The sequence below is a fragment of the Protopterus annectens genome, chromosome 1.part0 (genome assembly GCF_019279795.1).
Source record: "Protopterus annectens isolate FY-2018-M chromosome 1.part0, PAN1.0, whole genome shotgun sequence".
Classification (NCBI taxonomy): domain Eukaryota; kingdom Metazoa; phylum Chordata; order Ceratodontiformes; family Protopteridae; genus Protopterus; species Protopterus annectens.
The window spans coordinates 59,572,352-59,598,061 of NC_056725.1; the positions used below are offsets into that span (position 1 = coordinate 59,572,352).

At 42.9% G+C, this 25,710-nt stretch overlaps 1 protein-coding gene across 1 annotated transcript in view; it reads left to right on the forward strand.

Annotated features, from left to right (window-relative positions):
- LOC122811525 overlaps positions 1–25,710 on the forward strand; it is a 1,751,548-nt gene that overhangs the window by 234,043 nt on the left and 1,491,795 nt on the right. The window contains exon 2 of the mRNA XM_044083457.1: positions 16,034–16,125. Coding sequence (XP_043939392.1) covers positions 16,034–16,125 — 92 coding nt within the window. The remainder of the gene's footprint in view (positions 1–16,033; positions 16,126–25,710) is intronic.

Below are 25,710 nucleotides of genomic sequence, written 5' to 3' on the forward strand. Positions count from 1 at the left end.
ACTTCTGAAGATACTCGGAAGGAATCCACCAAGGTCATTGTATTGACTCCCATCTGGTCCAGGCAGCAGGGGTTCTCCCTGCTTTCAGAAATGGCCAGGGGCAATTTACCACAAGTTGTCCTCACAGATGGAGCTACTCCCATGAGACCAGGGATGCTTGATAACACCCTGACATCAATAATCTTCAGTTGACTGCCTTGATTTTTAGGTACCAGTTTCCTGAGGATGTGCAGCATGTACTATTGGAGGCAATAAAGTCTGCTACTAGCAAATGGAAATGTTTTACTAGTTGGTGCCAGCAACATAAACAGCGTCCATTCAGAGCTAGTTGTTTTCTGGCTTTATAATATTTCTGTAAGTTACTGTCCTATGGCCTTTCTTGTTCCCCTATAAAGGGTTCATTTATTTACCATTTCAGCATGTCTGCCCCTAGATGCTCCACTTTTAGTGCAGTCTCATGTTATTTAAAGGGGTTTTTCATAAGCAGTAGCTTAGAAAACTGGTAGCCTCTCCTTTGGATCTTAATTCTGTGTTTGAGAACTTAACATTTGCTCCATTTCAACCATTTGATCTGGCTGACTTGAGGTTCTTAACATGGAAAAAAGTTTTGCTGATAGTCCTGACCTCTATGAGAGGAGCGTCTGATCTGCACACACTGATGGTGAGTCAACCTTGCCTCATTCTCCACAGGAAAGGGGTTTCTTTGAAAACTAATCCTTTTGATCATAAAGTGGTGGTTTGGCTTAGTGAACTTCAGTATCAATTTCCTCATTGTCTTTTATGAACGTAAAAGGTTACTGTATACCTTGGATGTCCACAAACACCTCCAGCACTTTCTTGATAGAACTATGTTTTTCAGATCATTGGATTAATAGTTAATTTCTTGTGAAGGCAAGAAGAGATTACCTGTCAAAACAGACTATTTCCAATTGGTTGTCTAAGGCTGTTGACATTTATATTAAACATAAATCTATTCCAGGCAATGTCAAGGCCAACTCTAAAAGAGCCTTGGCTTCATCTGTGACTTTTTGGAAACGGTTGGATTCTAGAAGTGTTCTAAAATGTGATACTTGGTCAGCTGTACATACTTTGTTACTTTTACAAAGCACTATAAACTAGATTACTTTTCCAAGTATAGGAAAGGCTTTAAGACCATTTTACAAGGGGATGCTGGTCTCTTCCCCTTCCACCTCCCAGCTGTTCTAAGCTATTGTAATCTAGCCATAAAACTTGGGCTACTGCAGCAGTCAACACAAATGTACTATATTTTTCTTAAGTAAACTTACCTTAACAGTGGATGAGTGGTTGCTGCTGCAATAGCCATTCCTCCCTTCACCCCCCGCCCCCGGTTTGTTGTGTTTGTATGCCATGGTGTTTACATCTATTTTTCGTTTCCCCCTCTCATTTGGCATGAAAACTATGAAGAGCGTTGTAACCCAAACCTGTCTTTAGTTAGTTCAGCAAAATCTGACTACTGGTTGGACATGTGGAAGATGCCTGAAGCTTTGGAAGCTGTAAGGTTACTTACACTGCTATGCTTTTCACTATCCAATCAAAGTGCAAGAAAAACCTGACTATTCCTAGTTTAGCAGAACATTGTGTTATGAAACCCAGCATTTTATAGTATAAAAACCAGACATAGGACAGACTTTAGCATCTTTCAATGAAAGATAGCCACCTCCATCTTTTGCACTTACTGAAGCAATGCAACCCACTAAATGTTGAGGAAAACATATTCCACTTATTTTTTTCTTTAGTTAATTTCAACCATTTATACTAAACAGCGACTGCCTGCTTTCAGGTGTAACCTCATTTTAAGTGATTTGTAGAACAAACAGAATAGAACCAACATCAAGTTACTTAAATAATATGTTAGACCAATTAAAGCAACTGACTCATTACTAAACCTCAGAGATATAAACAGTGAAACACACTAAAAATACTCTTAAGAAATACTAATCAGTGGAGAAGTGTACATGCACGTGTTTGACTGAAGAAACGGCCATGTGGTCGTGAAAGTGCTTACTCTGATGTTCTTCATCTCACATTGCTGCAGTCCTTACTTATGGGTAGTCCGCTGTCCTCTGTCGGCCCGAATACCAAAGTATTAGGCTGACGTCGGTCATGGGCGCACAGCCCTGACATCAGAGCGTCAGGGTATAAAAGCGCATGACCGACGTCATATCCTCAGTCTTTTTTGCCGCATGGTCCGATGCAGAAGCAGCGTTGCAAGTGCCGTTGCTTTCTGAAATTTTCGTTTCGGAGTTTCAGACATACCAAGTTGGGCTAAGTACCCGTTGGGAGCATTTTTGTTTTTCTTGCCTCAGTTATTTACGGATGTCAGAAAAAGTGAATAATTGTATTTCTTGTGGGAAGCAGATACCGCATAGGGATTACCACTCGCTTTGTATCCCTTGCTTGGGACGAGCACGGCGTAGTTGGGTGTCGGTTTTGTGCTAGGTTTAATAAGCGCACTATTAAGAAGGCTAGATTGCGCTAGGTTAGTCTTTGGCAAGCGGTGTAATTATAATATGCCGTCGGATCCTCCGATGCCGCTTCCACGAAAGCGTAAAGACAAATCTGTCAAGCCTAGGCAGGATGATTCGTCCATTTTGGACGCCGGTCCTTTAGAGACTGCAGTGGAACAGGTGGATCCGGCTGAAGTTTCTGTTGAGTCTCAGGGGGAAACCTTGATTTTACAGGATGTGGCCTCACAGGAGTCAGGTCAGGCTGAAGGGGCCTCTCAGGTTACTATTCTCCCTTCTTTGCCTAAGGGGGTTAGGCCTTCTGCTACTGTTTCTAGGGCTCCTTCTAAGGGCAGGTCTGTTTTGCCTTCTTCTGGAGTTAGTTCTGGTTCTTCAGGGTCTGTACCTAAGAAGCATATGCTTAAAATGGCAGAAGATTTGATTACTTTAGAGGTTCCATGCCCCCTCCTGATAAGAGGCCCAGGGTAGAGCCAGAGTTGGAAATTTTGGAGCAGGCCTCAGATGATTCTGAGTCTTCTGCTGAAGATATTCAAGATTTTCCTCCTTATTCGGATTCGATGCAGAGGATTCTACTCCTTCTGCTTCCCTCCAGAGGATTTTTCATTTTCAGAAACCTTACACTCTATGAGGGAACATTTTAAGTGGGAAGGACAGGATTACTCAGATTCCAGAAAGAGGCTTAGAGAGTTCTTGTTTTTACCACAGCATAGACCCTTGGCTATTCCTCCTGTTTTGGATGTTGTTCAGGATGTTTTTTCGGAGGCCTCATTTAATCCAGATTCTATGCCTCCTGCACCAGTTAAACCGGACAGGTATTATAGGGTACCTGAGGCTCATAAATACCTATATAAGAGTCCTAGGGTGGACCCAGAAACTATTAGTCAGGGGCCTAAGGGTGTTAGGGCTTCTGTTGTAAAGAATCCGGTTCCTCTAGATAAGGAAGCTAGAGCTTTGGACAGATTGGGCAAGAAGGTGTACACCTCTTCTACTTTAGCAATGAGGGCTTTAAATTGCCAGTTTCATATGTTGAAATATCAGAATTTCCTCCTTTCTCAGCTAAAATCTAAAGTGGATGCTTTGGCAGAGGGCATAGAGTGTAAAGAATTGCAAGATTTGGTGCATGTTTCTGAACAGGTGGGGAAACATTCTTTGCAGTGTGGTTTTGATGCTTTGCAGGCTTCTTCTAGAGTGGCTGCCACTGGTTCCGTTCTTCGTAGGCATGCCTGGCTTAAGGATCAGAATTTATCTGAGCATGTTAAGTCTAGAATTCTGGATGCCCTTTACAGTCCGAAGTTTTGTTTGGTCCTCCTGTGGAGTCTGTTTTGAAGAAAATGGAGGACAAGGCTAAGTCTATGCAGACTGTTAAAGATTTTTGCAGGTTCAACCTCCTAAGTTTAGTAGAAATTGGCCTGCTAAGGGGTGGACGTGCCCTTCTTCTGATTCCCAGTCTAGGGGTAGATCTAGGCGTGGTAGGGGCAGAGCTCAGAGTACCTTTAGGCCTAGAACATGGAGTTCGCCTGCTCAATCTGCTGGTGAGGGTAGGGGCCAGTCCTTTCGTAAACAGGCCCAATGACCTGCATTTTCAGCTGCCAGATTCTTCTTGCCTGGCAGCTCCTTTGGGAGGAAAGCTAGCTCTCTTCAAGCAAAATTGGTTTTAATCACCCAAGACAAATGGGTGTTGGACATTATAAACAAAGGTTACAAGTTTTATTTCCATACATTGCCTCCTTTCAAAGGTATGCCAGACATTCCTCCTCGGCAAAGGATGGAGGCTCACAAACAGATTTCATTACTTCTTCACATGGGAGCTATACAGCCAGTACCTCCTTCAGAAGTGGGTCTAGGGTTTTATTCCCGCCTGTTTCTAGTACCAAAGAAAGGGAACACGTGGAGACCGATTTTGGATTTATCTCTCCTCAACACTTATTTGGACATTCGAAAGTTCAAAATGTTGACATTACAACAGCTTTTGCCTCTGCTGGGAAAAGATCACTGGATGGTAACTCTGGATCTAAAAGAGGCTTATCTTCATGTTCCTATCAGGCCCAGTTGCAGGAAGTACCTGCGTTTTCGAGCTGGGAATTTACATTATCAGTTCTCTGCATTGCCCTTTGGCTTATCTACTGCCCAGAGTGTTCACAAAGGTTCTGGCTACAGTGATAGCCTTTTCAGGATGGAAGGAATACAAATTTATCCTTATTTGGACGATTGCCTGATTATTGCACAAGACAAGGACGAGCTTCTTCAGCATCTACAGTATGTGATGGTAGTGTTAAGATGCCTAGGGTATTCTGTGAACGAAACAAAGTCCAGTCTAGTACCCTCTCAGGACATGTGCTTTCTGGGTGTGAGACTGAATACAGCTTCCCAGATGGCCTTTTGACCCCGGACAAACAGAAAAGTCTTTCACTTTATTTCCATCAAATGTCTCTACAGTCCAGGCTGACTGCAAGGACAGTCCTTCAAGCCTTGGGGTTCATGGCATCTTGTATTCTGGTGCTTCCCAATGCCAAATTGCATATGAGGAAGCTTCAATGGTATCTCAAAAATCTATGGACACAACACTGCCAGGATCTAGACACTGTCATTCAGGTAATACCTTGCATTCAGAAGGAATTTTTGTGGTGGGCTCAGGAATGTCACCTAAACAAGGGACTCTCTGTGACCCGACCAGAGGCGAGTCAGATTCTAATGACGGATGCCTCGGACAAGGCTTGGGGAGCACACCTCAATGGAAAATGGGTGCAAGACACGTGGCCTGCCAAACTTCAACATTTGCATATCAACTTGAAGGAGATGTCAGCAGTACAATTTGCATTGATGGCTTTCAAGGATTTACTTCACCCAGGGCAGGTGTTGATTCTAACAGACAACACAACTGTCATGTGGTACATCAACAAGCAAGGGGGAACTCATTCGTACCCTCTTTGCAGACAAGCGATGATTTTGTGGGAGACAGCTCTGTTACAACCTCAATCTTCAGGCAAGGTTTCTACCAGGAGCACAGAACTCCTTAGCAGATGTATTGAGCAGACAAATAGTAGATCCTCACGAGTGGAAATTGGATCCTCAGGTATTTCAAAAGTTGACAGTGTCATGGGGAACTCCAGACATAGATCTGTTCGCTTCTCCACTAAATTACCAGTTGCCAAAGTTTTGCACAAAAAGGTTTCATCCCACAGCTTGGAAGGTGGACGCTCTGTCATTCAGTTGGAACAATCTTCATGTATATGCCTTTCCACCTCTGCCTCTTCTGCCCAAGGTTCTCTTGAAGGCCAGACAAGACAAGCCATCCATGATCCTGATAGCACCGGATTGGCCTCGACAGCACTGGTACCCACTACTGAGGAGTTTGGTCCGAGCCTCCATGGCCTCTGCCTTTGATTCCACACCTTTTGTCTCAGGAGGGCAATCACTTTCTCAATGTCAGAATTCAGTCTCTGCATCTAACGGCCTGGCATATTCTGTTTTAGATTCTGGAGGTTCTCAGCTTCCACAACAAGTTTTGAATGTTATTTTGGAGGCCAGGAGGCCTAGTACAAGGAAAGTTTATGCTGATAAATGGAGGAGATTTTTTATTTGGAGCAAAGGGAAGGACTTTGATGTTTCCAAGCCTAATTTGAGTGCTTCCTTACAATATCTTACTGAGTTATTAGACAAAGGTTTGTCCTTCTCCTCCATAAAGGTTCATGCTGCAGCCATTTCGGCTAATTATGACTGTGACCCTCCTTTATTCTCTCATCCTTTGTTTAAGCAGTTTCTCATAGGGGCGAAGAACATAAGACCCCCACGTAGAGCTCCTACTCCTGCTTGGGATCTCAATTTTGTGTTGGAAAAGCTTACTCTACAACCTTTTGAGCCTGCAGCTACTGCCGAGTTAAAGTATTTGTCATGGAAAACTGCTTTTTTGTTGGCCATTACTTCTGCAAGAAGGGTTTCTGAATTACAGGCCCTTATGGCAGTGGAGCCTTTCTTGATTTTTCATAAGGATAGGGTATCTTTGCGTACTAATCCTTTCTTTATGCCTAAAGTGGTTTCTAGTGTGGCCTTAAACCAAACTATTCATTTGCCTACTTTTTATGCAAATCCTCAAAATAAAGGGGAGAAGATTTTGCATACTTTGGATATTCACAGGCAGTTGCGTTATTATTTGAGCAGAACCAAGGAGTTCAGACAGTCTCAGCAGTTGTTTGTTTCTTTTGCTTTGGGTTCACAGGGTAGACCTGTTTCAAAACAAACTATTTCTAAATGGATTGGGTTTGTATTTCTTTTTGTTATTCCCATCATGGTAAGGAGATTCCGACTGAATCGGACCTCATTCCACTAGAGCTACTGCAACTTCTACTGCCTTTCTAAGGGGGGTAGCTACAAAGGATATTTTGGAAGCAGCCACTTGGAGTTCAGTACATACTTTTCTAAACATTACCACCTTCCTCTTTATTCTAAGTCTAGGGCTGGATTTGCCACTGCAATATTACAGGGCATTTTAGCAGCCCCTAATGCTTTATGATTTTGCCAACCTCCCTTTCCCGTTGCTTTGGGATTCTACCCATAAGTAAGGACTGCAGCAATGCGAGATGAAGAACATAGTACAGTTTTGTACCTACCATAAATGTAGATGTTCGAAGATCCACATTGCTGCAGTCCAATTTTCCCTCCCTCCTTCCCCTCTGTAGCTTAGCATGGTTATATGGTTTGGGTGATGGCTGTAGTTGGGCATATCTTTTGGGAAGGTACTCTGTTTTTTGGCTGTGACCTTTCTTTTAGGGCCTTCTGACATCTGGGGCAAGAAAAGACTTGAGGATATGACGTCGGTCATGCGCTTTTATACCCTGACGCTCTGATGTCAGGGCTGTGCGCCCATGACCGACGTCAGCCTAATACTTTGGTATTCGGGCCGACCGAGGACAGCGGACTACCCATAAGTAAGGACTGCAGCAATGTGGATCTTCGAACATCTGCATTTATGGTAGGTGCAAAACTGTACTTTTTTGTTTTTACATTAAAGTTTTGTTACACTGGCCGTGGTTGGTCATCACATGGTCATTTTGGGGATATGTTGTATACAGCATGACATTCACTTTAATTTGATTGATAAATAAAATGAATAAATTTGCACTTTTAGTAGTAAGGTGTGTTACAACTTCAATTTGGCAATTATCACATAAGATTAAAAGTCTGAAATGATTGAATTGATTTCTGTAACCTAGGGTCCAGGTTTTGGACTCCTTCCATTACCATTTGCCTGCTGTGTGACTTTGAGGAAGTCCTTTAACCAGACTGTAATCCCAAATCAAGTAAGCCTACCCCAGTTAACAGCTGTAAGCTTTCTGTTACGCTACAGATTTCATCTTTAGTATGTTAGACTGGATGAATGTTTGCTTTTAATCCTGTCATTTAAGAGGAGTTTTTTTAATTACTGAAAAGGTAAGGTTTTCAGAATTGTGTACTGTCTGGTCTGTGCTTGGGTGAGTGTAGGAGGACGGTGTACATTTTTGGAAGATGTGTACAGTAATTCCAAAGGTTATAGCTATGTCAATTATTTCCCACATTGTTGCAAAGATAAATAGGCTTCTTAAGGGTGTCTGTCTGAAAAGTGTTCTATTTGGCCTTTATTCTGATTTTCAAGACCAGGCTTTTTAGCTTAGCAGATGTTCTTCATCTCACATTGCTGCAGTCCTTACTTATGGGTAGTCCGCTGTCCTCGGTCGGCCCGAATACCAAAGTATTAGGCTGACGTCGGTCATGGGTGCCTAGATCTGACATCAGAGCGTCAGGGTATAAAGGCGCATGACCGACGTCATATCCTCAGTCTTTTTTGCCGCATGGTCCGATGCAGAAGCAGCGTTGCAAGTGCCGTTCGGCGTTCTGAAATTTTCGTTTCGGAGTTTCAGACCGATACCAAGTTGGGCTAAGTACCCGTTGGGAATATTTTTGTTTTTTCTTGCCTCAGTTACTTACCGGATGTCAGAAAAAGTGAATAATTGTTTTTCTTGTGGGAAACAGATACCGCATAGAGATTACCACTCGCTTTGTATTCCTTGTTTGGGACCGGAGCACGACTTAGTCGGGTGTCGGTTTTGTGCTAGGTTTAATAAGCGCACTATAAAACGGAGATTAGATTGCGCTAGGTTAGTCTTTGGCAAGAGGTGTAATTATAATATGCCGTCGGATGTTCCGACGCCTGCTTCTACTAAGAAGCGCAAAGACAAATCTTTAAAGCCTAGGCAGGATGATTCGTCCGTTTTTTGGACGATGGACCTTTAGAAGCTACAGCTGAACAAGTGGATCCGGCTGAAGTTTCTGTTGAGTCCCAGGGGGAAACTTTGAGTTTACAAGATGTGGCCTCTCAGGAGGCAGGTCAGGCTGAAGGGGCCTCTCAGGTTACTAATCTCCCTTCTATGCCTAAGGTGGTTAGGCCTTCTGCTACTGTTTCTAAGGCTCCTTCTAAAGGCAGGTCTGTTTTGCCTTCCTCTGGTGTTAGTTCTGGTTCTTCAGGGTCTGTGCCTAAAAAGCACATGCTTAAAATGGCAGAGGATTTGATTACTTTAATTAGAGGTTCTATGCCCCCTCCTGATAAGAGGCCCAGGATGGAGCCAGAGTTGGAAAGTTTGGAGCAGGCCTCAGATGATTCAGAGTCTTCTGCTGAAGACATTCAAGATTTCCCTCCTTATTCTGATTCTGATGCAGAGGATTCCACTCCTTCTGCTTCTCCTCCAGAGGATTTTTCATTTTCAGAAACTCTGCATTCCATGAGGGAGCATTTTAAGTGGGAAGGACAGGATTACTCTGATTCACGGAAGAGACTTAGGGAGTTCTTGTTTTTACCACAGCATAGACCCTTAGCTATACCTCCGGTTTTGGATGTTTCAGATGTTTTCTCGGAAGCTTCCCTTAATCCAGATTCTGTGCCTCCTGCCCCAGTTAAACCGGACCGGTATTACAGGGTGCCTGAGGCTCATAAATATCTGTACAAGAGTCCTAGGGCGGACCCAGAAACTATTAGTCAGGGGCCTAAGGGTGTTAGAGCCTCTGTTGTTAAGAATCCGGTTCCTCTGGATAAGGAAGCTAGAGCTTTGGATAGATGGGGTAAGAAGGTGTATACCTCTTCTACTTTAGCAATGAGAGCTTTGAACTGCCAGTTTCATATGTTGAAGTATCAGAATTTCCTCCTTTTTCATCTAAGATCTAAAGTGGATGCTTTGGCAGAGGGCATAGAGTGTAAAGAATTGCAAGATTTAGTGCATGTTTCTGAACAGGTGGGTAAGCACTCTTTGCAATGTGGTTTTGATGCTTTGCAGGCTTCTTCTAGGGTGGCTGCCACTGGTTCAGTTATTCGTAGGCACTCCTGGCTTAAGGATCAGAATTTGTCTGAACATGTTAAGTCTAGAATTCTGGATGCCCCTTTACAGTCTGAAGTTTTGTTTGGTCCTCCTGTGGAGTCAGTCTTAAAGAAAATGGAAGACAAGGCTAAGTCTATGCAGACTGTTAAAGATTTTTTGCAGGTACAACCTCCAAAGTTTAGTAGAAATTGGCCTACTAAGGGGTGGACGTACCCTTCTGATTCTCAGTCTAGGGGTAGATCTAGGCGTGGTAGGGGCAGAGCTCAGAGTACCTTCAGGCCGAGACAATGGAGTTCGCCTGCTCAATCTACTGGTGAGGGCAGGGGCCAGTCCTTTCGTAAATAGGCCCAATGACCTGCATTTTCAGCTGCCAGATTCTTCTTGCCTGGCAGCTCCTTTGGGAGGAAAGTTGGCTCTTTTCAAGCAAAATTGGCATTTAGTCACCCAGGACAAATGGGTGTTGGACATTATAAACCGAGGTTACAAGTTCTATTTCCATATCATGCCTCCTTTCAAAGGCATGCCAGACGTCCATCCTCGGCAAAGGATAGAGGCTCACAGACAAATTTCTTTACTTCTTCGAATAGGAGCTATACAGCCAGTTCCTCTGTCAGAAGTGGGCCTAGGATTTTATTCTCGCCTGTTTCTAGTTCCAAAGAAAGGGAACACGTGGAGACCAATTTTGGATTTATCTATCCTCAACACTTACCTGGACATTCCAAAGTTCAAGATGTTGACTTTACAACAACTTTTACCTCTATTGGGAAAAGATCACTGGATGGTTACTCTGGATCTCAAAGAGGCTTACCTTCATGTTCCTATCAGGCCCAGTTGCAGGAGGTACCTGCGTTTTGGCTGGAAATTTACATTATCAGTTCTCTGCATTGCCCTTTGGCTTATCTACTGCGCCCAGAGTGTTCACAAAGGTTCTGGCTCCAGTGATAGCCTTTTTCAGACTAAGAGGAATACAGATTTATCCTTATTTGGACGATTGCCTGATTATTGCACAAGAAAAGGACGAACTTCTTCATCATCTACAGTATGTGATGGCAGTGTTAAGATGCCTAGGGTATTCTGTGAACGAAATAAAGTCCAGTCTAGTACCCTCTCAGGACATGTGCTTTCTGGGTGTGAGACTGAATACAGCTTCCCAGATGGCTTTTTGACCCCGGACAAACAAAGAAGCCTTTCTCTTTATTTCCATCAAATGTCTCTACGGTCCAGGCTGACTGCAAGGACAGTCCTTCAAGCCTTGGGGTTCATGGCATCTTGTATTCTGGTGCTTCCCAATGCCAAATTGCATATGAGGAAGCTTCAATGGTATCTCAAAAATGTATGGACACAGCACTGCCAAGATCTAGACACTGTCATTCAGATAATACCTTGCATTCAGAATGAGTTTTTGTGGTGGGCTCAGGAATGTCACCTAAACAAGGGACTCTCTCTGACCCGGCCAGAGGCGAGTCAGATTCTAACGACAGATGCCTCGGACAAGGCTTGGGGAGCACACCTCAATGGAAAATGGGTGCAAAACACGTGGCCTGTCAAACTCCAACATTTGCATATCAACTTGAAGGAAATGTTAGCAGTCCAGTTTGCATTGATGGCTTTCAAAGATTTACTTCACCCAGGGCAGGTGTTGATTCAAACAGACAACACTACTGTCATGTGGTACATCAACAAGCAAGGGGGAACCCATTCTTACCCTCTTTGCAGGCAAGCGATGATTTTGTGGGAAACTGCTCTCAATCTACACCTCAGTCTTCAGGCAAGGTTTCTACCAGGAGCACAGAACTCCTTAGCAGATGCGTTGAGCAGACAAATAGTGGATCCTCACGAGTGGAAATTGGATCCTCCTGTATTTCAAAAGTTGACAGTGTTATGGGGAACTCCAGACATAGATCTGTTCGCTTCTCCACTGAATTACCAGTTGCCAAAGTTTTGCACAAAAATGTTTCATCACACAGCTTGGAAGGTGGACGCTCTATCATTCATTTGGAACACTCTGCATGTATATGCCTTTCCACCTCTGCCTCTTCTTCCCAAGGTACTTTTTGAAGGCCAGACAAGACAAGCCAACCATGATTTTGATAGCACCGGATTGGCCTCGACAACACTGGTACCCACTACTGAGGAGTTTAGTACGAGATCCTCCATGGCCTCTGCCTTTGATTCCGCACCTTTTGTCACAAGAGGACAGTCACTTCCTCAATGTCAAGATTCAGTCTCTGCATCTAACAGCCTGGCATATTCTGTTTTAGACTCGAGGGTCTCGGCTTCCACAACAAGTTTTGAATGTTATTTTGGAGGCCAGGAGGCCTAGTACCAGGAAGGTTTACGCTGATAAATGGAGGAGATTTTTTATTTGGAGTAAAGGAAAGGACTTTGATGTCTCCAGACCTGATTTAAGTGTTGCTCTTCAATATCTTACTGAGTTATTGGACAAGGGTTTGTCTTTCTCCTCGATAAAGGTCCATGCTGCAGCCATTTCTGCTCACTATTATTGTGACCCTCCTTTATTCTCTCATCCTTGGTTTAAGCAATTTCTTAGAGGGGCAAAGAATATAAGACCCCCACGTAGAGCTCCTACTCCTGATTGGGATCTCAATTATGTGTTGGAAAAACTTACTCTACAACCTTTTGAGCCTGCAGCTACTGCCGAGTTAAGGTATTTGTCATGGAAAACTGCTTTTTTGTTGGCCATTACCTCTGCAGGAAGGGTGTCTGAATTACAGGCCCTCATGGCAGTGGAGCCTTTCCTGATTTTTCATAAGGATAGGGTATCTTTGCGTACTAATCCTTCCTTTATGCCTAAAGTGGTTTCTAGTGTGGCCTTGAATCAAACTATTCACTTGCCTACTTTTTATGCAAATCCCCAAAATAAAGGGGAGAAATTTTTGCATACTTTGGATATTCACAGGCAGTTGCGTTATTATTTGAGCAGAACCAAGGAGTTCAGACAGTCTCAGCAGTTGTTTGTTTCTTTTGCTTTGGGTTCACAGGGTAAACCTGTTTCAAAACAAACTATTTCTAAATGGATTGGGTTTTGTATTTCTTTCTGTTATTCCCATCATGGTAAGGAGATTCCTGCGGGAATCAGGCCTCATTCCACTAGGGCTACTGCTACTTCTACGGCCTTTCTAAGGGGGGTAGCTACAAAAGACATTTTGGAGGCAGCTACTTGGAGTTCTGTGCATACTTTTTCTAAACATTACCACCTTCCTCTTTATTCTAAGTCTAGGGCTGGCTTTGCCACTGCAATTTTACAGGGCATTTTAGCGGCCCCTAATGCTTTAAGATTTTTACCATCCTCCCTTTCCCGTTGCTTTGGGATTCTACCCATAAGTAAGGACTGCAGCAATGTGAGATGAAGAACATAGTACAGTTTTGTACCTACCATAAATGTAGATGTTCGAAGATCCACATTGCTGCAGTCCAATTTACCCTCCCTCCTTCCCCACTGTAGTTTGACATGGTGCTATGCTTTAGGTGATGGTTGTTGTTGGGCATGTGTTTGGGAGGTATTCTGTTTTTGGCTGTGGCCTTTCTGATTTTGGCCTTCTGACATCTGGGGCAAGAAAAGACTGACGATATGACGTCGGTCATGCGCCTTTATACCCTGACGCTCTGATGTCAGATCTAGGCGCCCATGACCGACGTCAGCCTAATACTTTGGTATTCGGGCCGACCGAGGACAGCGGACTACCCATAAGTAAGGACTGCAGCAATGTGGATCTTCGAACATCTACATTTATGGTAGGTACAAAACTGTACTTTTTTGATGGTGCAGGATTTATTTGGGAGGCTGCCCTCTGTCAGCTTCAATTTCTCTCTGTTTACAGAACAAAAAAGGCCAAGTGTGATGATGCATGGTAAATTATTACATTTTTGTGTTTTGGCATAATTCTGTGTCATTTTAAAAATGTTTTTACTAATCTACTGTTATGTAGGATTCTTGTACTACTGCCATTCAGTTTCTGCCTCTGCACACCTGTATCCAGCTTGCTAATGGCGTACTTTCCCAGATATTGATGTTGCCTGTAGTGTCTGACTCTGCATTTTCTGTTTTGCTGGCAGTGTGATTTAGAGATTGGTTTGAATTCTGGAGCTTGAGTTTCATTCATTGGGTTTTCTTTCTGTATATGTTGTGGAATTTGTGAACTAAGTTACTTATACAGACCCAGATCTTAGTTTCTAGGTTACTATTACAAATGGGGAAACAGACGTGTCGAGACGGGCTTTTTTTTTGGGGGGGGGGGGGTTCTTGGTTAACTCAGAAGGTGTACAGAGCACAAGAAGATGCTCTTTCCTGCTCATAAGTACATGTGCCATCTAAGAAATAAAGTATGAATATTAGATTATACAACAACCCCCCATTAGTATTCCAAAACATGCACGCTGATTGATCAGCATGCACATTGTAAATTAGACTTATACTAATGGAAAAAGTTTTTTTTTTTTTTTTTTTTTTTTTTTTTTTTTTTTTTTTTTTACAGCAACGGAGAACGCAAGATCTCCGTTGCTTTTTAGAAACTGTCTCTCTATATTAAAGGAGTTTAACATAGTGAGACAGCTTTAAAAAAAGTAACTGAGATCTTCCTTTCTCCATTGATTTTTTTAAAGCTGTCTCGCTATGTTAAATTCCTTTAACATAGCGAGACACTTTATAAAAAGCAATGGAGATCTTGCTTTCTCCATTGTTTCCACCCACATCTCTGATGCGTAAGCATATGCATGCGCAGTACATCAGAACTGCCACAGAATACCAGACAGCAATGGAAGGGTAGCACGGAGGCATTATAAAATGCCATTATTTAAGAAAAGTAAGTATTTTTTTCTTAATGTCATTGTATAATAGCAATAACCCACTTCTGGGTGTGGGTAATGCTGGATTTACCCACGGTTGTCTTTGGCCACTCTGGCTTCGCCCTTGTGACGAAACCACACCAACCGTGGGTAAATCCAGCATTACCCACACCCAGGCGTGGGTTTATTGCTTAAATATACCATCTCCAGGTTACCCTTAGGAATTTGTTAATGTCACCCTGCTACACATATCAAGTGTCTAGGTAAATGTGAGCAATGATTTTAATCGAGACATGAAGGATATTAGTTTAAAAATGGTCTTGTGCAGTTGTAGAAACTACCATATTTAAACATTTTTAGTCTGTAGTGTCAGATGTGTTCCACTTGTGATTGTAGCCTTGAAGCAACAGGTTAATTGGAATTGATAGTCGTTTTATAGATATATGGATATATAGAGATATGTCTTTCTCCCAGCTACTGAGCGCTCTCTCTCTCATGGCTGTCTCATTCATTTCATTCTTTCCCTCTTAAGTGCCCTGAAACACCTTTCTGACTGATTTAAGATCACTACACTGGGTTAATATATTTTGTAAAACTTCTATATTGTCTCATTGACTGGTCAACCGTCTTCTCTGAGAACTAATCATTTACCAGAAAAGTTGTGTAACATTTCATCACAACTCAATGTAGGTCTTATCAAACCTTGCAAAAAGAGAAATCCGTGGTATTCCTCAAAGTCCCAGAAAAACCCAGCATGCAACCTATACTGGTGCCAAAACAAGCCAAGAAGAAACTTCTCAGTGTGGAAAGTGTGATGTTCACTTCCAAAATTGTTGTGCACTTAGTTCACTTAATAAAAATTCAACTGTAAAATATAACTACAAAATATGTGCTCCAAAATAATCGAAAAGAAAATCAGTAGTCCACAGTTAAAAATGGAATATACTGCACATATTTTGTAGTTAATTTTACAGTTCGATTTTTATTAAGTGAACTTAAGTGAATAATTTTGGAAATGAACATCACACCCTCCACACTACGAAATGTCTTCTTGGTTTATTTTAGATCCAGTATAGGTTCATACTGGGGTTTTCTGAGACTTCGAGGGATACTACAGATTTCTCTCTCTGCAAGGTTTAATAAGGCCTACATTGAGTTGTGATGAAGTATTTTTTTGTCAGTAGCAGTAGACAGCCTCTCATTTATTCCATTGTCTTTCTGTTTGTGGCATTTTGTCTCTCACCCACTTTGCATGGTTTCATTAAAAATATGGTCTGTAGTAGAGGTCATGAAATTGTAGTATGAATACCTTTCTGCAGTCACTCCAATGACAATAGTCTTTTAATATTTTTTTTTGCCTTGCTTCTAAATCACAAAGTTTCTGCATGTCTTTTCTAGAAAGAAAAAACGTATGCAAGCAATGGACTTTTTGGAACTCCGTTGTATGCACTTCCCCTGTGCAGTGTGTCTGAAAATGAAGTCATCCCACAGTGAGTTGTCTGAAATAAAGTAGTTATTTTTTGCATATTGTAAATATTCATAGCTTTTCATGAGTAAATTGGTCACCACATGTATAGCCACTGTGAATAAATCGTATAAGTTCCAGATATATTTAGCAGGGCTTTATAAAAGAAATGTTTTGGCATTTACCAGTTTTACAATCATATTTGTTTTGTGGATAGCACAGAGGGTTCTTTTGGTGGGGAGGTTAAAAATTGAATACTTTCATTTTTGTAGTACTTCCTGCACTTTGAACGGTTTCTCTGTAGCCTGCACTACACATGCTAAAAGCCACCAAAAACTGCAGCATTATGCTTCACCAAAAGTTGAAGGCCTAATTGGGCAAAGATTGGTGTGTGTGTGTGTGTGTGTGTGTGTGTGTGTGTGTGTGTGTGTGTGTGTGTGTGTGTGTGTGTGTGTGTTTGTGTGTGTGTGTGTGTTTGTGTGTTTGTGTGTGTGTGTGTGTGTGGTGTGTGTTGTGTGTTTCTCCCATGTTTGAGATTCTGTTCAAAACGTATGTATTATTTGTGTCCGCCTTCTTTCCGATAGTGTGGGAAGGAATTTCTTTGCTAGCTTCTGTGTCAGCAGTAAGCTTGGGACTAGCTCAACCAGCAAATGGCTAAGTTAGATCAGTGCTCTACCCCTGGTAAACAAAATAAAAATTAGGTGGTGTGTTTTGTATAGCAGTCTGCAGTCACATGAAGAAATGCTAAAACTTGGATATGAAGTGTTTCAATTTCATTCAGTAGAAATTTGGAGAATGTCAGTGCTGTGTAAAACTTCATGTTGTGGAGAATGTAGGATTTTCTGGTGAGCATTTAAATTGTGCACACCATCTTTGAGTACAACCACCCAAGTCAGTGGTGCCCCAAGAAAACACTGGGCTAATGTACATGTGGTAGTAGTTAAATCTGCCATGCTCAGATTAATGTACCACACACACCCTGCAGGATATTGGTGCACTTAAAAATGTACATAGTTTCAAAAATACTTTGATTTCTTCTGACTTAGTACAAAATAAATGGCATAGAAACTGTTCTTCAGGAGAGGGGATCATTTAACCATTTAGTGTGAACTGTACTGCTTAAGAATGGCTTTTTGTAGCCCTTATTCTGAAGCTTGCGTGTGTGACACAAGCACACTATTGGATTTTGTGACAAGGCTCAGGCATGCCTTGTTGCTTTGCACAGTTTTATATGTGCACACTGAAATTGTAAACAGAAAAAAAATTAGTTCACAGAAATGTGTGCTTACCTGGCTTTTAGATGCGTGTGTTTTTATTTATGTTTTTATTTATATATATATATATATATATATATATATATATATATATATATATATATATTTAGACATAGTGCACATACACTATACACTTCTGTTTGTTAGAATATATAGCTAGTAAAGTATAACAGTGCATGTACACTTCTGCTTGCTAGAATATATGTAGGAAAATATCACTTAGATGCATGTACATTTCTGTTTGTTGGCACGTATATATTAAAGGATTAAACTGCTCTCAGCTGAGAAGCAGAAAGGCATCCAACTGAATGCATTAACAAAATGTCCGGTACTTGGTACAGGCTTCAAGGAAAACGGATAAAAAAACAGGTATCTGAATACTGCTTTCATACAGAAACATCCTCAAACAGAAAAGACTCCCTGAACATTTAAGATTATTCACCTTGAAAAAGAATACAATGAACAGACTTGTATGAATTCAGAAAATACCAAATTACTGACTTTAACAGACTGCAAATTCCAAAGACTGCTTTCAAACAAAAATGTATATAAAGAACAGTGAAAGTGTTTGATGATGGAGCTGATTTTTTTGTTAGATCTGGTACATGTCGGAACACGTTTGTTCTCAACGCACATATGAATGATACCTCAGAAGTTAAAACCAGAGACATTAAAATCTGTAAACTGTGACATTATTGTACGTGTTGTCTGTTACATAGACAAGTTGTTTTATTAAGTAACTGCGCAAAAGTTAATATATATAGTGCTGAAAAGGTTAATAGTCTGCAAAGTTCAGTGCATTAATCAGACATTGGTTTCTGCAAGCAGCACGAATATCTGCATTTAATATTTCAGTGGTAAGCCTAGCCTGTATTCGAACACAGGGGGACTGGTGCCTTGTATAAGGTCACATCAGTAAAAGTGAAGCAACTAACATTTATGTACATGATTGAGTCCTGAATAGGAGCACTTCAGTTTCCTCAGTTTGCAGCAGTACAGTTCCCCAGATGTCTGGATCTGGAGTGAGAGTACTGTGCAGGAAGGAAGCAGTGTGCCATAAATAATTCAAGTCGGTGAATTCAAAGATTTCGAATCTGCATCTGCCAGCTTTGTTTCACCAGCTTTTCAAGTAACTACAGAACATCTGAATTACTTTACCTCATTTAGTCTTCACCCTGCCGGATCTGTATCTGATCCGAGCCGGCAAATTTACTAGCATCTGCTCCGAGCTCCAAGCTCCTACCCTTACCCATAATACACCTCCACTATGTTCCAACCCCCAGATCTCATTTGCCGTGGCTAGCTGAAGCATTGTGATCTCCAGAGCTCCAGGTTGTAAGTGGATGTAAACTTTTAGAAAAATCTCTTTTTTCTTTCTTTCTAAGCTTTAGGTAGTGATAGTGTAGGTTCCCCTTTCTCCTCCCCTCACTTGGTGCGTTGAGTTTTCTAATTTTAGAGTTGTTAGCTTAGTTTAGAGTAGTTGTGTTTTTTTGCTCCCCCGTCTGTTCTGTGTGGTGAGTGGGTGTTTTCAGTGAGAAAGATGTAATATTTTTTTCAGTTATTCTTTCCACTGTTACCATAGCCGATGAGCTTATATTTAAAAGATGCACTGTGTGGTCAAAAGTTATCACCTGTAGATGGCCACACTCTGTGTCATGTGCTTGGGCATGGCCCATTTTAACACAGACTGCACTATATGCGTGGGGTTTAACCCGCACTCCCCTTAAAGATGGGAAGGCCAAGTTGGCCCTGAAAGGCCTTCTTCCCCCTTCTGAGGCAGTTGCCTCATCTTTGGCTTTGGTCACAGCGGCTGCTGTGGCCACCTCTCATTATCGTCCCTTGGCTTCTCCCTCCTTCCCAGGCTGGGACTCTACCTCCTGTGCAAAAGCCTGCAGAAGTGGAGTGGAAAAGGGGCAGAGATAAGTGGAGAGAGTAGAAGTAGAGGGAAAAACGTAAGAGGTCTCTGGACCTCTCTTCACTGGTCAAGACTCTTACGATCCATGACTCCCCTTGGCTCCAGTCTCCGAGGTTTTCACCGGAGCCGGAGGAGACACGTTCTGCATCTAGGGCCTCGGTGCCCCGACTTGCAAGGTTGGAGTCTGTGGCCTCGAAGTCCACCCAGTTTTTATCTGAAGTCGACATGGATAAAATGATTAGGTTCAGTCTTAATCAGATCCAGATGGGGGTCGTGCTAGCCCCCTCTCGAGGGGGAGCTCACTTCCCTTTTTCCAACAGTTTTCTCCTTCTCCGATCCATCCTTCTGGTTCAAAGTATTCAGATCCAAGAATAGCTTTACTCAGGGGGTTGGCACCAACTGTACCTGCTTCCTCGACGCTGACAGCTGCCAGGGGCATGTTGAATCTGACTAGTTTGGATCCGAGCCTCTCTCTGGAGCCAGAGCTTGGGTGTCTGATCCGAGGGAGTGGAACTTTTTTCATCGGCTCCACCTTTGTTGGGTTAAGTTCAGTCCCTCGGAGCTCCATCTCCTTCAGGCCTGGCTCCAATTCTCTCATCAGATCCGGGGATACCAGCCTCCTTATTGGTTTCATGTGAGGTTTGTTCTCCCTTGGCATTCAACTTGGTAGAAAGAGTCTCTCCACTGGATAGGGACTCCTGACTGCCCACTCAGACTCCGCCCTGACCCCCTCAGCTCTCTCTCTGATTCCCATCATTTTACCAGAGGGACAGCCCATGCTCAAGGAGCCCTAGACTGTTCCCCCTGAGAAACAAGTGGCTTGCGAGTCCCTCCCCGGTGAGCCCCACCAGTGCCTCGCAAGCATACGTGCAAGAGAAGGCACTTAGAATCACCAGAGTTCCTCACAGAGGATATGGACTTGGATGATGGGGAAGGTTCCCCCAGGTCACCTCCCACAGATCCCTTGGTGGACCTGATCACCTCGCGGGCATGGAAGGAGCCAGACACTGTGGAACCAATTCCTAAAAGACCTGACAAAATTCTCAGTCCACCTTCTGATAGGCTGGCATGGAACAAGGGCTCCCCTGTAGATGTTATGGTGGTAGCAGCAGCAGCCACTAAGAAGGAACTAGCCCAGGAGAGTTCCTCTGTTCATCCTCCTGACAGAGCATCACTGATGATGGATGGCCTAGGGATGCGGGTTTACGCTTCAGCTACCTTTTCTGTTGGGGTGCTGAACTACCTGGCCCATGTCATGAGACTCCAATGTGACCTGGTAAAGAAGTTAGAGGAGTCTCCCCCCAAGTCCATATCGCAGGTGGATAGGGTCTCTGTCTCAGCAAGGAAGGCTGCTTTGAAAGCTGTCACCTACACGTCCATGCGACTGCTTTCACATGCTACTGAAGGAGTGGCTAGGACAACGGAGTCCGGCGTGTCTATGAGCTGCAATGCCTGGCTTAGATTGCCAATTTTCGGAACCTTTCAAGGCGTTGTTTGCCAATGTCTCTTATGACGGCTCTTACTCTTTTTAGTAAGACCGTCAGAGACATTAGTCCAGAGTGAGAAGGACGGAAGATGCTGTCTGCTGAGGGGATCTACTTCTCGAACCCTCAAAGGTTCTTTTTCCGGAACCAGAGAGGGCAGAAGAAGATGTGGGTCCAGAAGTCACAGTATTCCCAGTACACTCAGGGCTCTTCTCCTCCCATAGGCAGAGGGGGACAGAATGCATGCCAGCCCAGAGTTAGAGGGGGTCCGAGGAATTTTGGGTCTCGCGAACCTTTCTCTGACCGACCCAGGCAGCAACCCTGAGGGGTGGGCCTGACTACTCTACTCTGGAGATCGTCTGGGGACGATTGTCCTTGCACCTTGTGGTATGGGAGTCCATAACATCAGATCATATCCAAAGGATAGTCTATCCCCTTTGTGAGTCCCCCCAAATCTCCCAGATGTACTACCCATGCAAAGGGAGGCAGCAGCACAGAAAATTTACAAGCTGCTAGCAAAATGAGCCATCAAAACCATCCCCCCTAGATCAGTCTGCATCAGGCTTCTATTCCAGTTTCTTTTTGGTGCCAAAGAAAATGGGGGACTTGAGGCCTATTCTGGACCTTTCTACCCTGAACCTGTCTGTTGCCAAAGAGAAGTTCTGGGTGGTCACATTTACAGTCCATGTCGTACCTGCAAGAGACTGACTGGATATGCTCATTAGACATCCAGGATGTTTACTATCACATAAATGCACAGAAGCTCAAGGAGGTTCCTCTGCTTCCGGCTAGGAGTCGATCATTACCAATACTGAGCCCTACCCTTTGGTCTCATCACAGCCCCCAGGGTGTTCACCAAAGAGATGGTGGTGGTAGCGACTCACATGAGGCTTCAGGGGACTCTGGGCTATCTGTACCTGGACGATTGGCTCCTCACTTCTCCCACCAGGTGTCTACTCTCCTAAACCAGGAATTTTCTTGATCTTTGCCCTGTGTTTGGTGAGCGCAATCAACACATCCAACTCCCTCCTAGATCCTGTACATCTGATAGACTACATTGGTTCAAGGATAAGTACTTTACAGTGCAAAATCTTCCTGCTCTCTGAGAGGATACAAAACTTGAGGATGCATGTCTCTCTGATCTACCATTCTCATCTCCCAATGGCAGAATCAGTGTTGATGGCCTTAGGCTCAATAGCGGTGACTATAACGCTTCTCCCATGTGCCTGGTTACACATGAGAATTCTGCAGTGGACTCTAGCTGTACAATGGCCACTGTTGGAATGTCTGTTGGCGTATACAATTCAACTCAGTCAAGTCTGTCGGTTATCCCTCATATGGTGGATGTGTTCTCTGGACATGTTGGAGAGATGACCCTTTGTTCTAGCCCCGGCCCAAGCCACAGTGACCACAGATGCCTCCCAACTCTGGTGGGGGGGGTATTGTTTGGGCAGGACAGTCCAAGGCTAGTGGTCTCCTGTAGAGACCAGCTTGCATATAAATGTTGTAGAGATTAGAGTGGTCCTTTTAGCATTGCAGGCCCTTTATGCCTTTCTTCCTCTGGGAACAATTGCTGTTCAGGCAGACATGTCAGTGGTCTAGTATATCAACAAACCGGGAGAGACCAGATCTTATCGGCTTTGTTGCGAGGCCATGAAAGAGTGGGAATGGGCGATCTCTGTGAAGACTGGTAGCGATGGGTAAAGGCTACCAGCCCAGCCAAATAGAATTTGATACATAATTCTGACATTTGTAAATATAAATGTAAAATACAGGCTTGTTTCTTAAATGAAAGAAAATACTGTACAATGTTGAACTTCAAGATTGTAGCAACATTGCCATCTGCAGTAAGGGAAACTAAGTCAAGCATTTCAAATCTTTCTTTTGAAGTTAAAATGATTTCAGATCTATCCTTTGATCTCCAGAGCTCAGAGTCATTCTGTCTGGACTAACACATTCTTTCTATTGTTTTTAACTATGAGTTAATTTGCTAGATTTAAACATGCAAATGTATTTTTATTACTCTGTTCCTGACCAGCTGCAAGATGACAAAAGGGAGATGTTAAGAATGTAAATTTAGTTAATCTGTCAGCCTGGGAACACCAGGAAAATGTAATGTATGATGTAATGTTTATCAAAACTGCAATAGCAATTTAAACAGTGAGAACCAGAGATTATTAAGCAGTTTTGTCTTGATATCCAACTTAACACTGCCTTATGCTCTATGCAAGTAAGTTACTTTAGAAGTATGTTTTCTTGTAGCAATAGCTAGGAATTAGAAAATATTAGACTGTGTTTTTCTGTTAGAACTGTACTACTGAATTATTTTAAGTTTGTGTGATCTCCAAACTCTTGAATAGCACTGTGATGTAGAAGTAGTGTCTTGTGTTTTTAGTATTTATTATTAAATATTTTTAAACCTTTTAACTGTGGCTGGTTTGCATAGAGATAAGTTAAGCTCTAGAGTACATTGCATATTTATAGTTTATTGTGCAAAGCTACTCTGAGTCTTAAGATTGTTTAGTCACACTTACTGTTGGATAATAATATTGCACAGTAATAATTGGAAACCCTTTTAAGGATGATTTGGTAGCTGGTGGTGGCAGGAAGTACTACTGTATAGTCTGGGTACAGGGGCACAGCTGGAGACTGTCAGCCTTTCCCAGGAGTGTTAGTGAAGTTGTATAAATACTTCTCAAAGTGTGTGTCAGCTACATGGGCAGGGACACAAAGCACTGATTGGGCAGAGAGGACACTGGAGGTTAGCTTGCCAGCTAGGCTGAGATCTGGACCCTATAGCTATGCCAGTGGAGAGTCTTATTGGGGACCTGGAGAGCAAGGGAGCAACCAGCCCCAGACTGACTGTGATCTCTGTGTGCTCTTAAGGGAAATTGCACTTTACTGTATGTATTTTGTTATCCTTTCTCCTATATGTGACGCCCTGTTTGGTGTTAGTGGTGAGGATTGAGTTTCCTTGATTGCTGGGCCAGGGCACGGGCGTCACAATCTCCACCGGTCATTTTCTCATCGCAAAGCACATTCCGGGATGGTCCAACATTCTAGCGGACAGGCTAAGTCGGGCTATTCTGATGCCTTATGAGTGGTCTCTGAATCTTTCAGTAGCGGAACAGATCTTCCATGTAATGGGGTCAACATTGCTGCGATCTTTTCACATCTCCTTCCAACGTGAAGTGCAGTGAGTTTTTCGCTCTGAACCCCCTGTCAGGGGAGTCTCCCAGAAATGCTCTAGTACATGCTTGACCTCCCAGTCTTCTATATGCTTACCCTCCAGTACCTCTTATTCTGAGATTCTTACAGAAATCTCATTGACTGGGGAGCAAAGTGATCCTCATTGCCCCATTTTAGCCTCGCCAGGTATGGTTTCCCTTCATTTCATCTCACCTTCTGGCTCTATCTTGGATCTCATTCAGGATCTGATTTTACACCCTTCTGGGGTTTCTCATCCGAGTCTGGATAGTTTGAAGGTCACAGCTTGGCTGCTCCAGTTCCCATGATTGCTAGGACTCCTGGATTATCCTCCTCAGTTAGGTCTATTTTGGTGGCTGCTCATACGTCTTCGACCAGGAAAGTTTATCGCAGCAAGTGGGAACATTTTTCCTTTTGGGCCTCTCAAAGGAGTTTAAACCCCTACACAGCTCTTGTTTCTGCCATTCTTGATTTTCTAGCTGATATTTTTCAACACTGAGCTAGTTCTTTTACTGTCAAGGTTCAGTTGGCTGGCATTTCTCATTTTCATGTGGGTGAGAATTCTGCACCTCTAGCTTCCTCCAGACTGTGTAAGGCCTTTATTAAAAGCACCTTTTTGTTTCGCCCCCTGGTCAAGGATCCTGTTCCCCCATGGGACCTTACTCTGGTTCTTCAAGCCTTGGTCGCATCGCCTTTCGAGCCTGCTGCTACCGCAGATCTGAAATATTTATCTTGGGGAAAACAGCTTTTCTGATGGCTATTACCTCTGCCAAAAGAGTTTCAGAACTGCAGGCCTTATCCATCAAAGTTCCATATATGTTTTTTTCACAAAGATAGGGTTTCCTTTCGGACCAATCCATCCTTTCTTCCTAAGGTGGTATCACCAGTCAATATCAACTAGACCATAAATTTGCCTGTGTTCTTTCCTAATTTTACTAACAAGATGGAATACAAACTCCACCTGCTGGATGTTCATAGGCAGTTATGATTCTATTTACACAGGACAAAAAAAATTCTGTAAATATGATCAATTGTTTGTATTCTTCTATAAACCCTTTTTGGGGAAACGCATCTCCAATGTCACTATTGCTAGATGTATTTCTTCATGCATCTTTCAGGTCTATAAGGACAGAGGCATGTCCCTTCCGGGTGAGGTGAGAGCTCATTCTACTAGATCGATGGCTACGTCTGTGGCTTTTTGGTCCATGAGTTTCTTTGGATGATATTTGTTCTGCAGCTACTTGGTCCTCATCTCACACATTTATTTCTCATTGCAAATTGGATTTGACTTCCAGAAGGAGAGCTTTTTTGCTTCAGCGGTGCTCCGAAATATCCTTCCATGAGGGCCTCCCAGGAGTACAGTAGCTGAGGACTCTGTCTATGTCTGCGGATTTTTGGTCTAGAGTTTCTTTGGATGATATTTGTATTTCTAACCATCTACAGTAAGCAGTGTGGCCAACTGTGTTCCTGTAAAATTGGTAAAATGTCTTTGTGTGTATTTATGCAGTATGGATGCCATTAAACAGGCTAGTAAAAAGTGTAAACAGAATTTCACTCAATGTGTCAGAGACCAGATAAAATGTGGGAGAGCTTACAGAATTCATATGGGTAACCCAATCCACTCTGCTACAGGCCCCATGAAGGCTCAGTGTCTCTCCAACCTAACACCACTCTTAAGTATTCAACTCTGGTACCACCTTTAACATTCCTATAAGAAAAGTGCAGTCTGG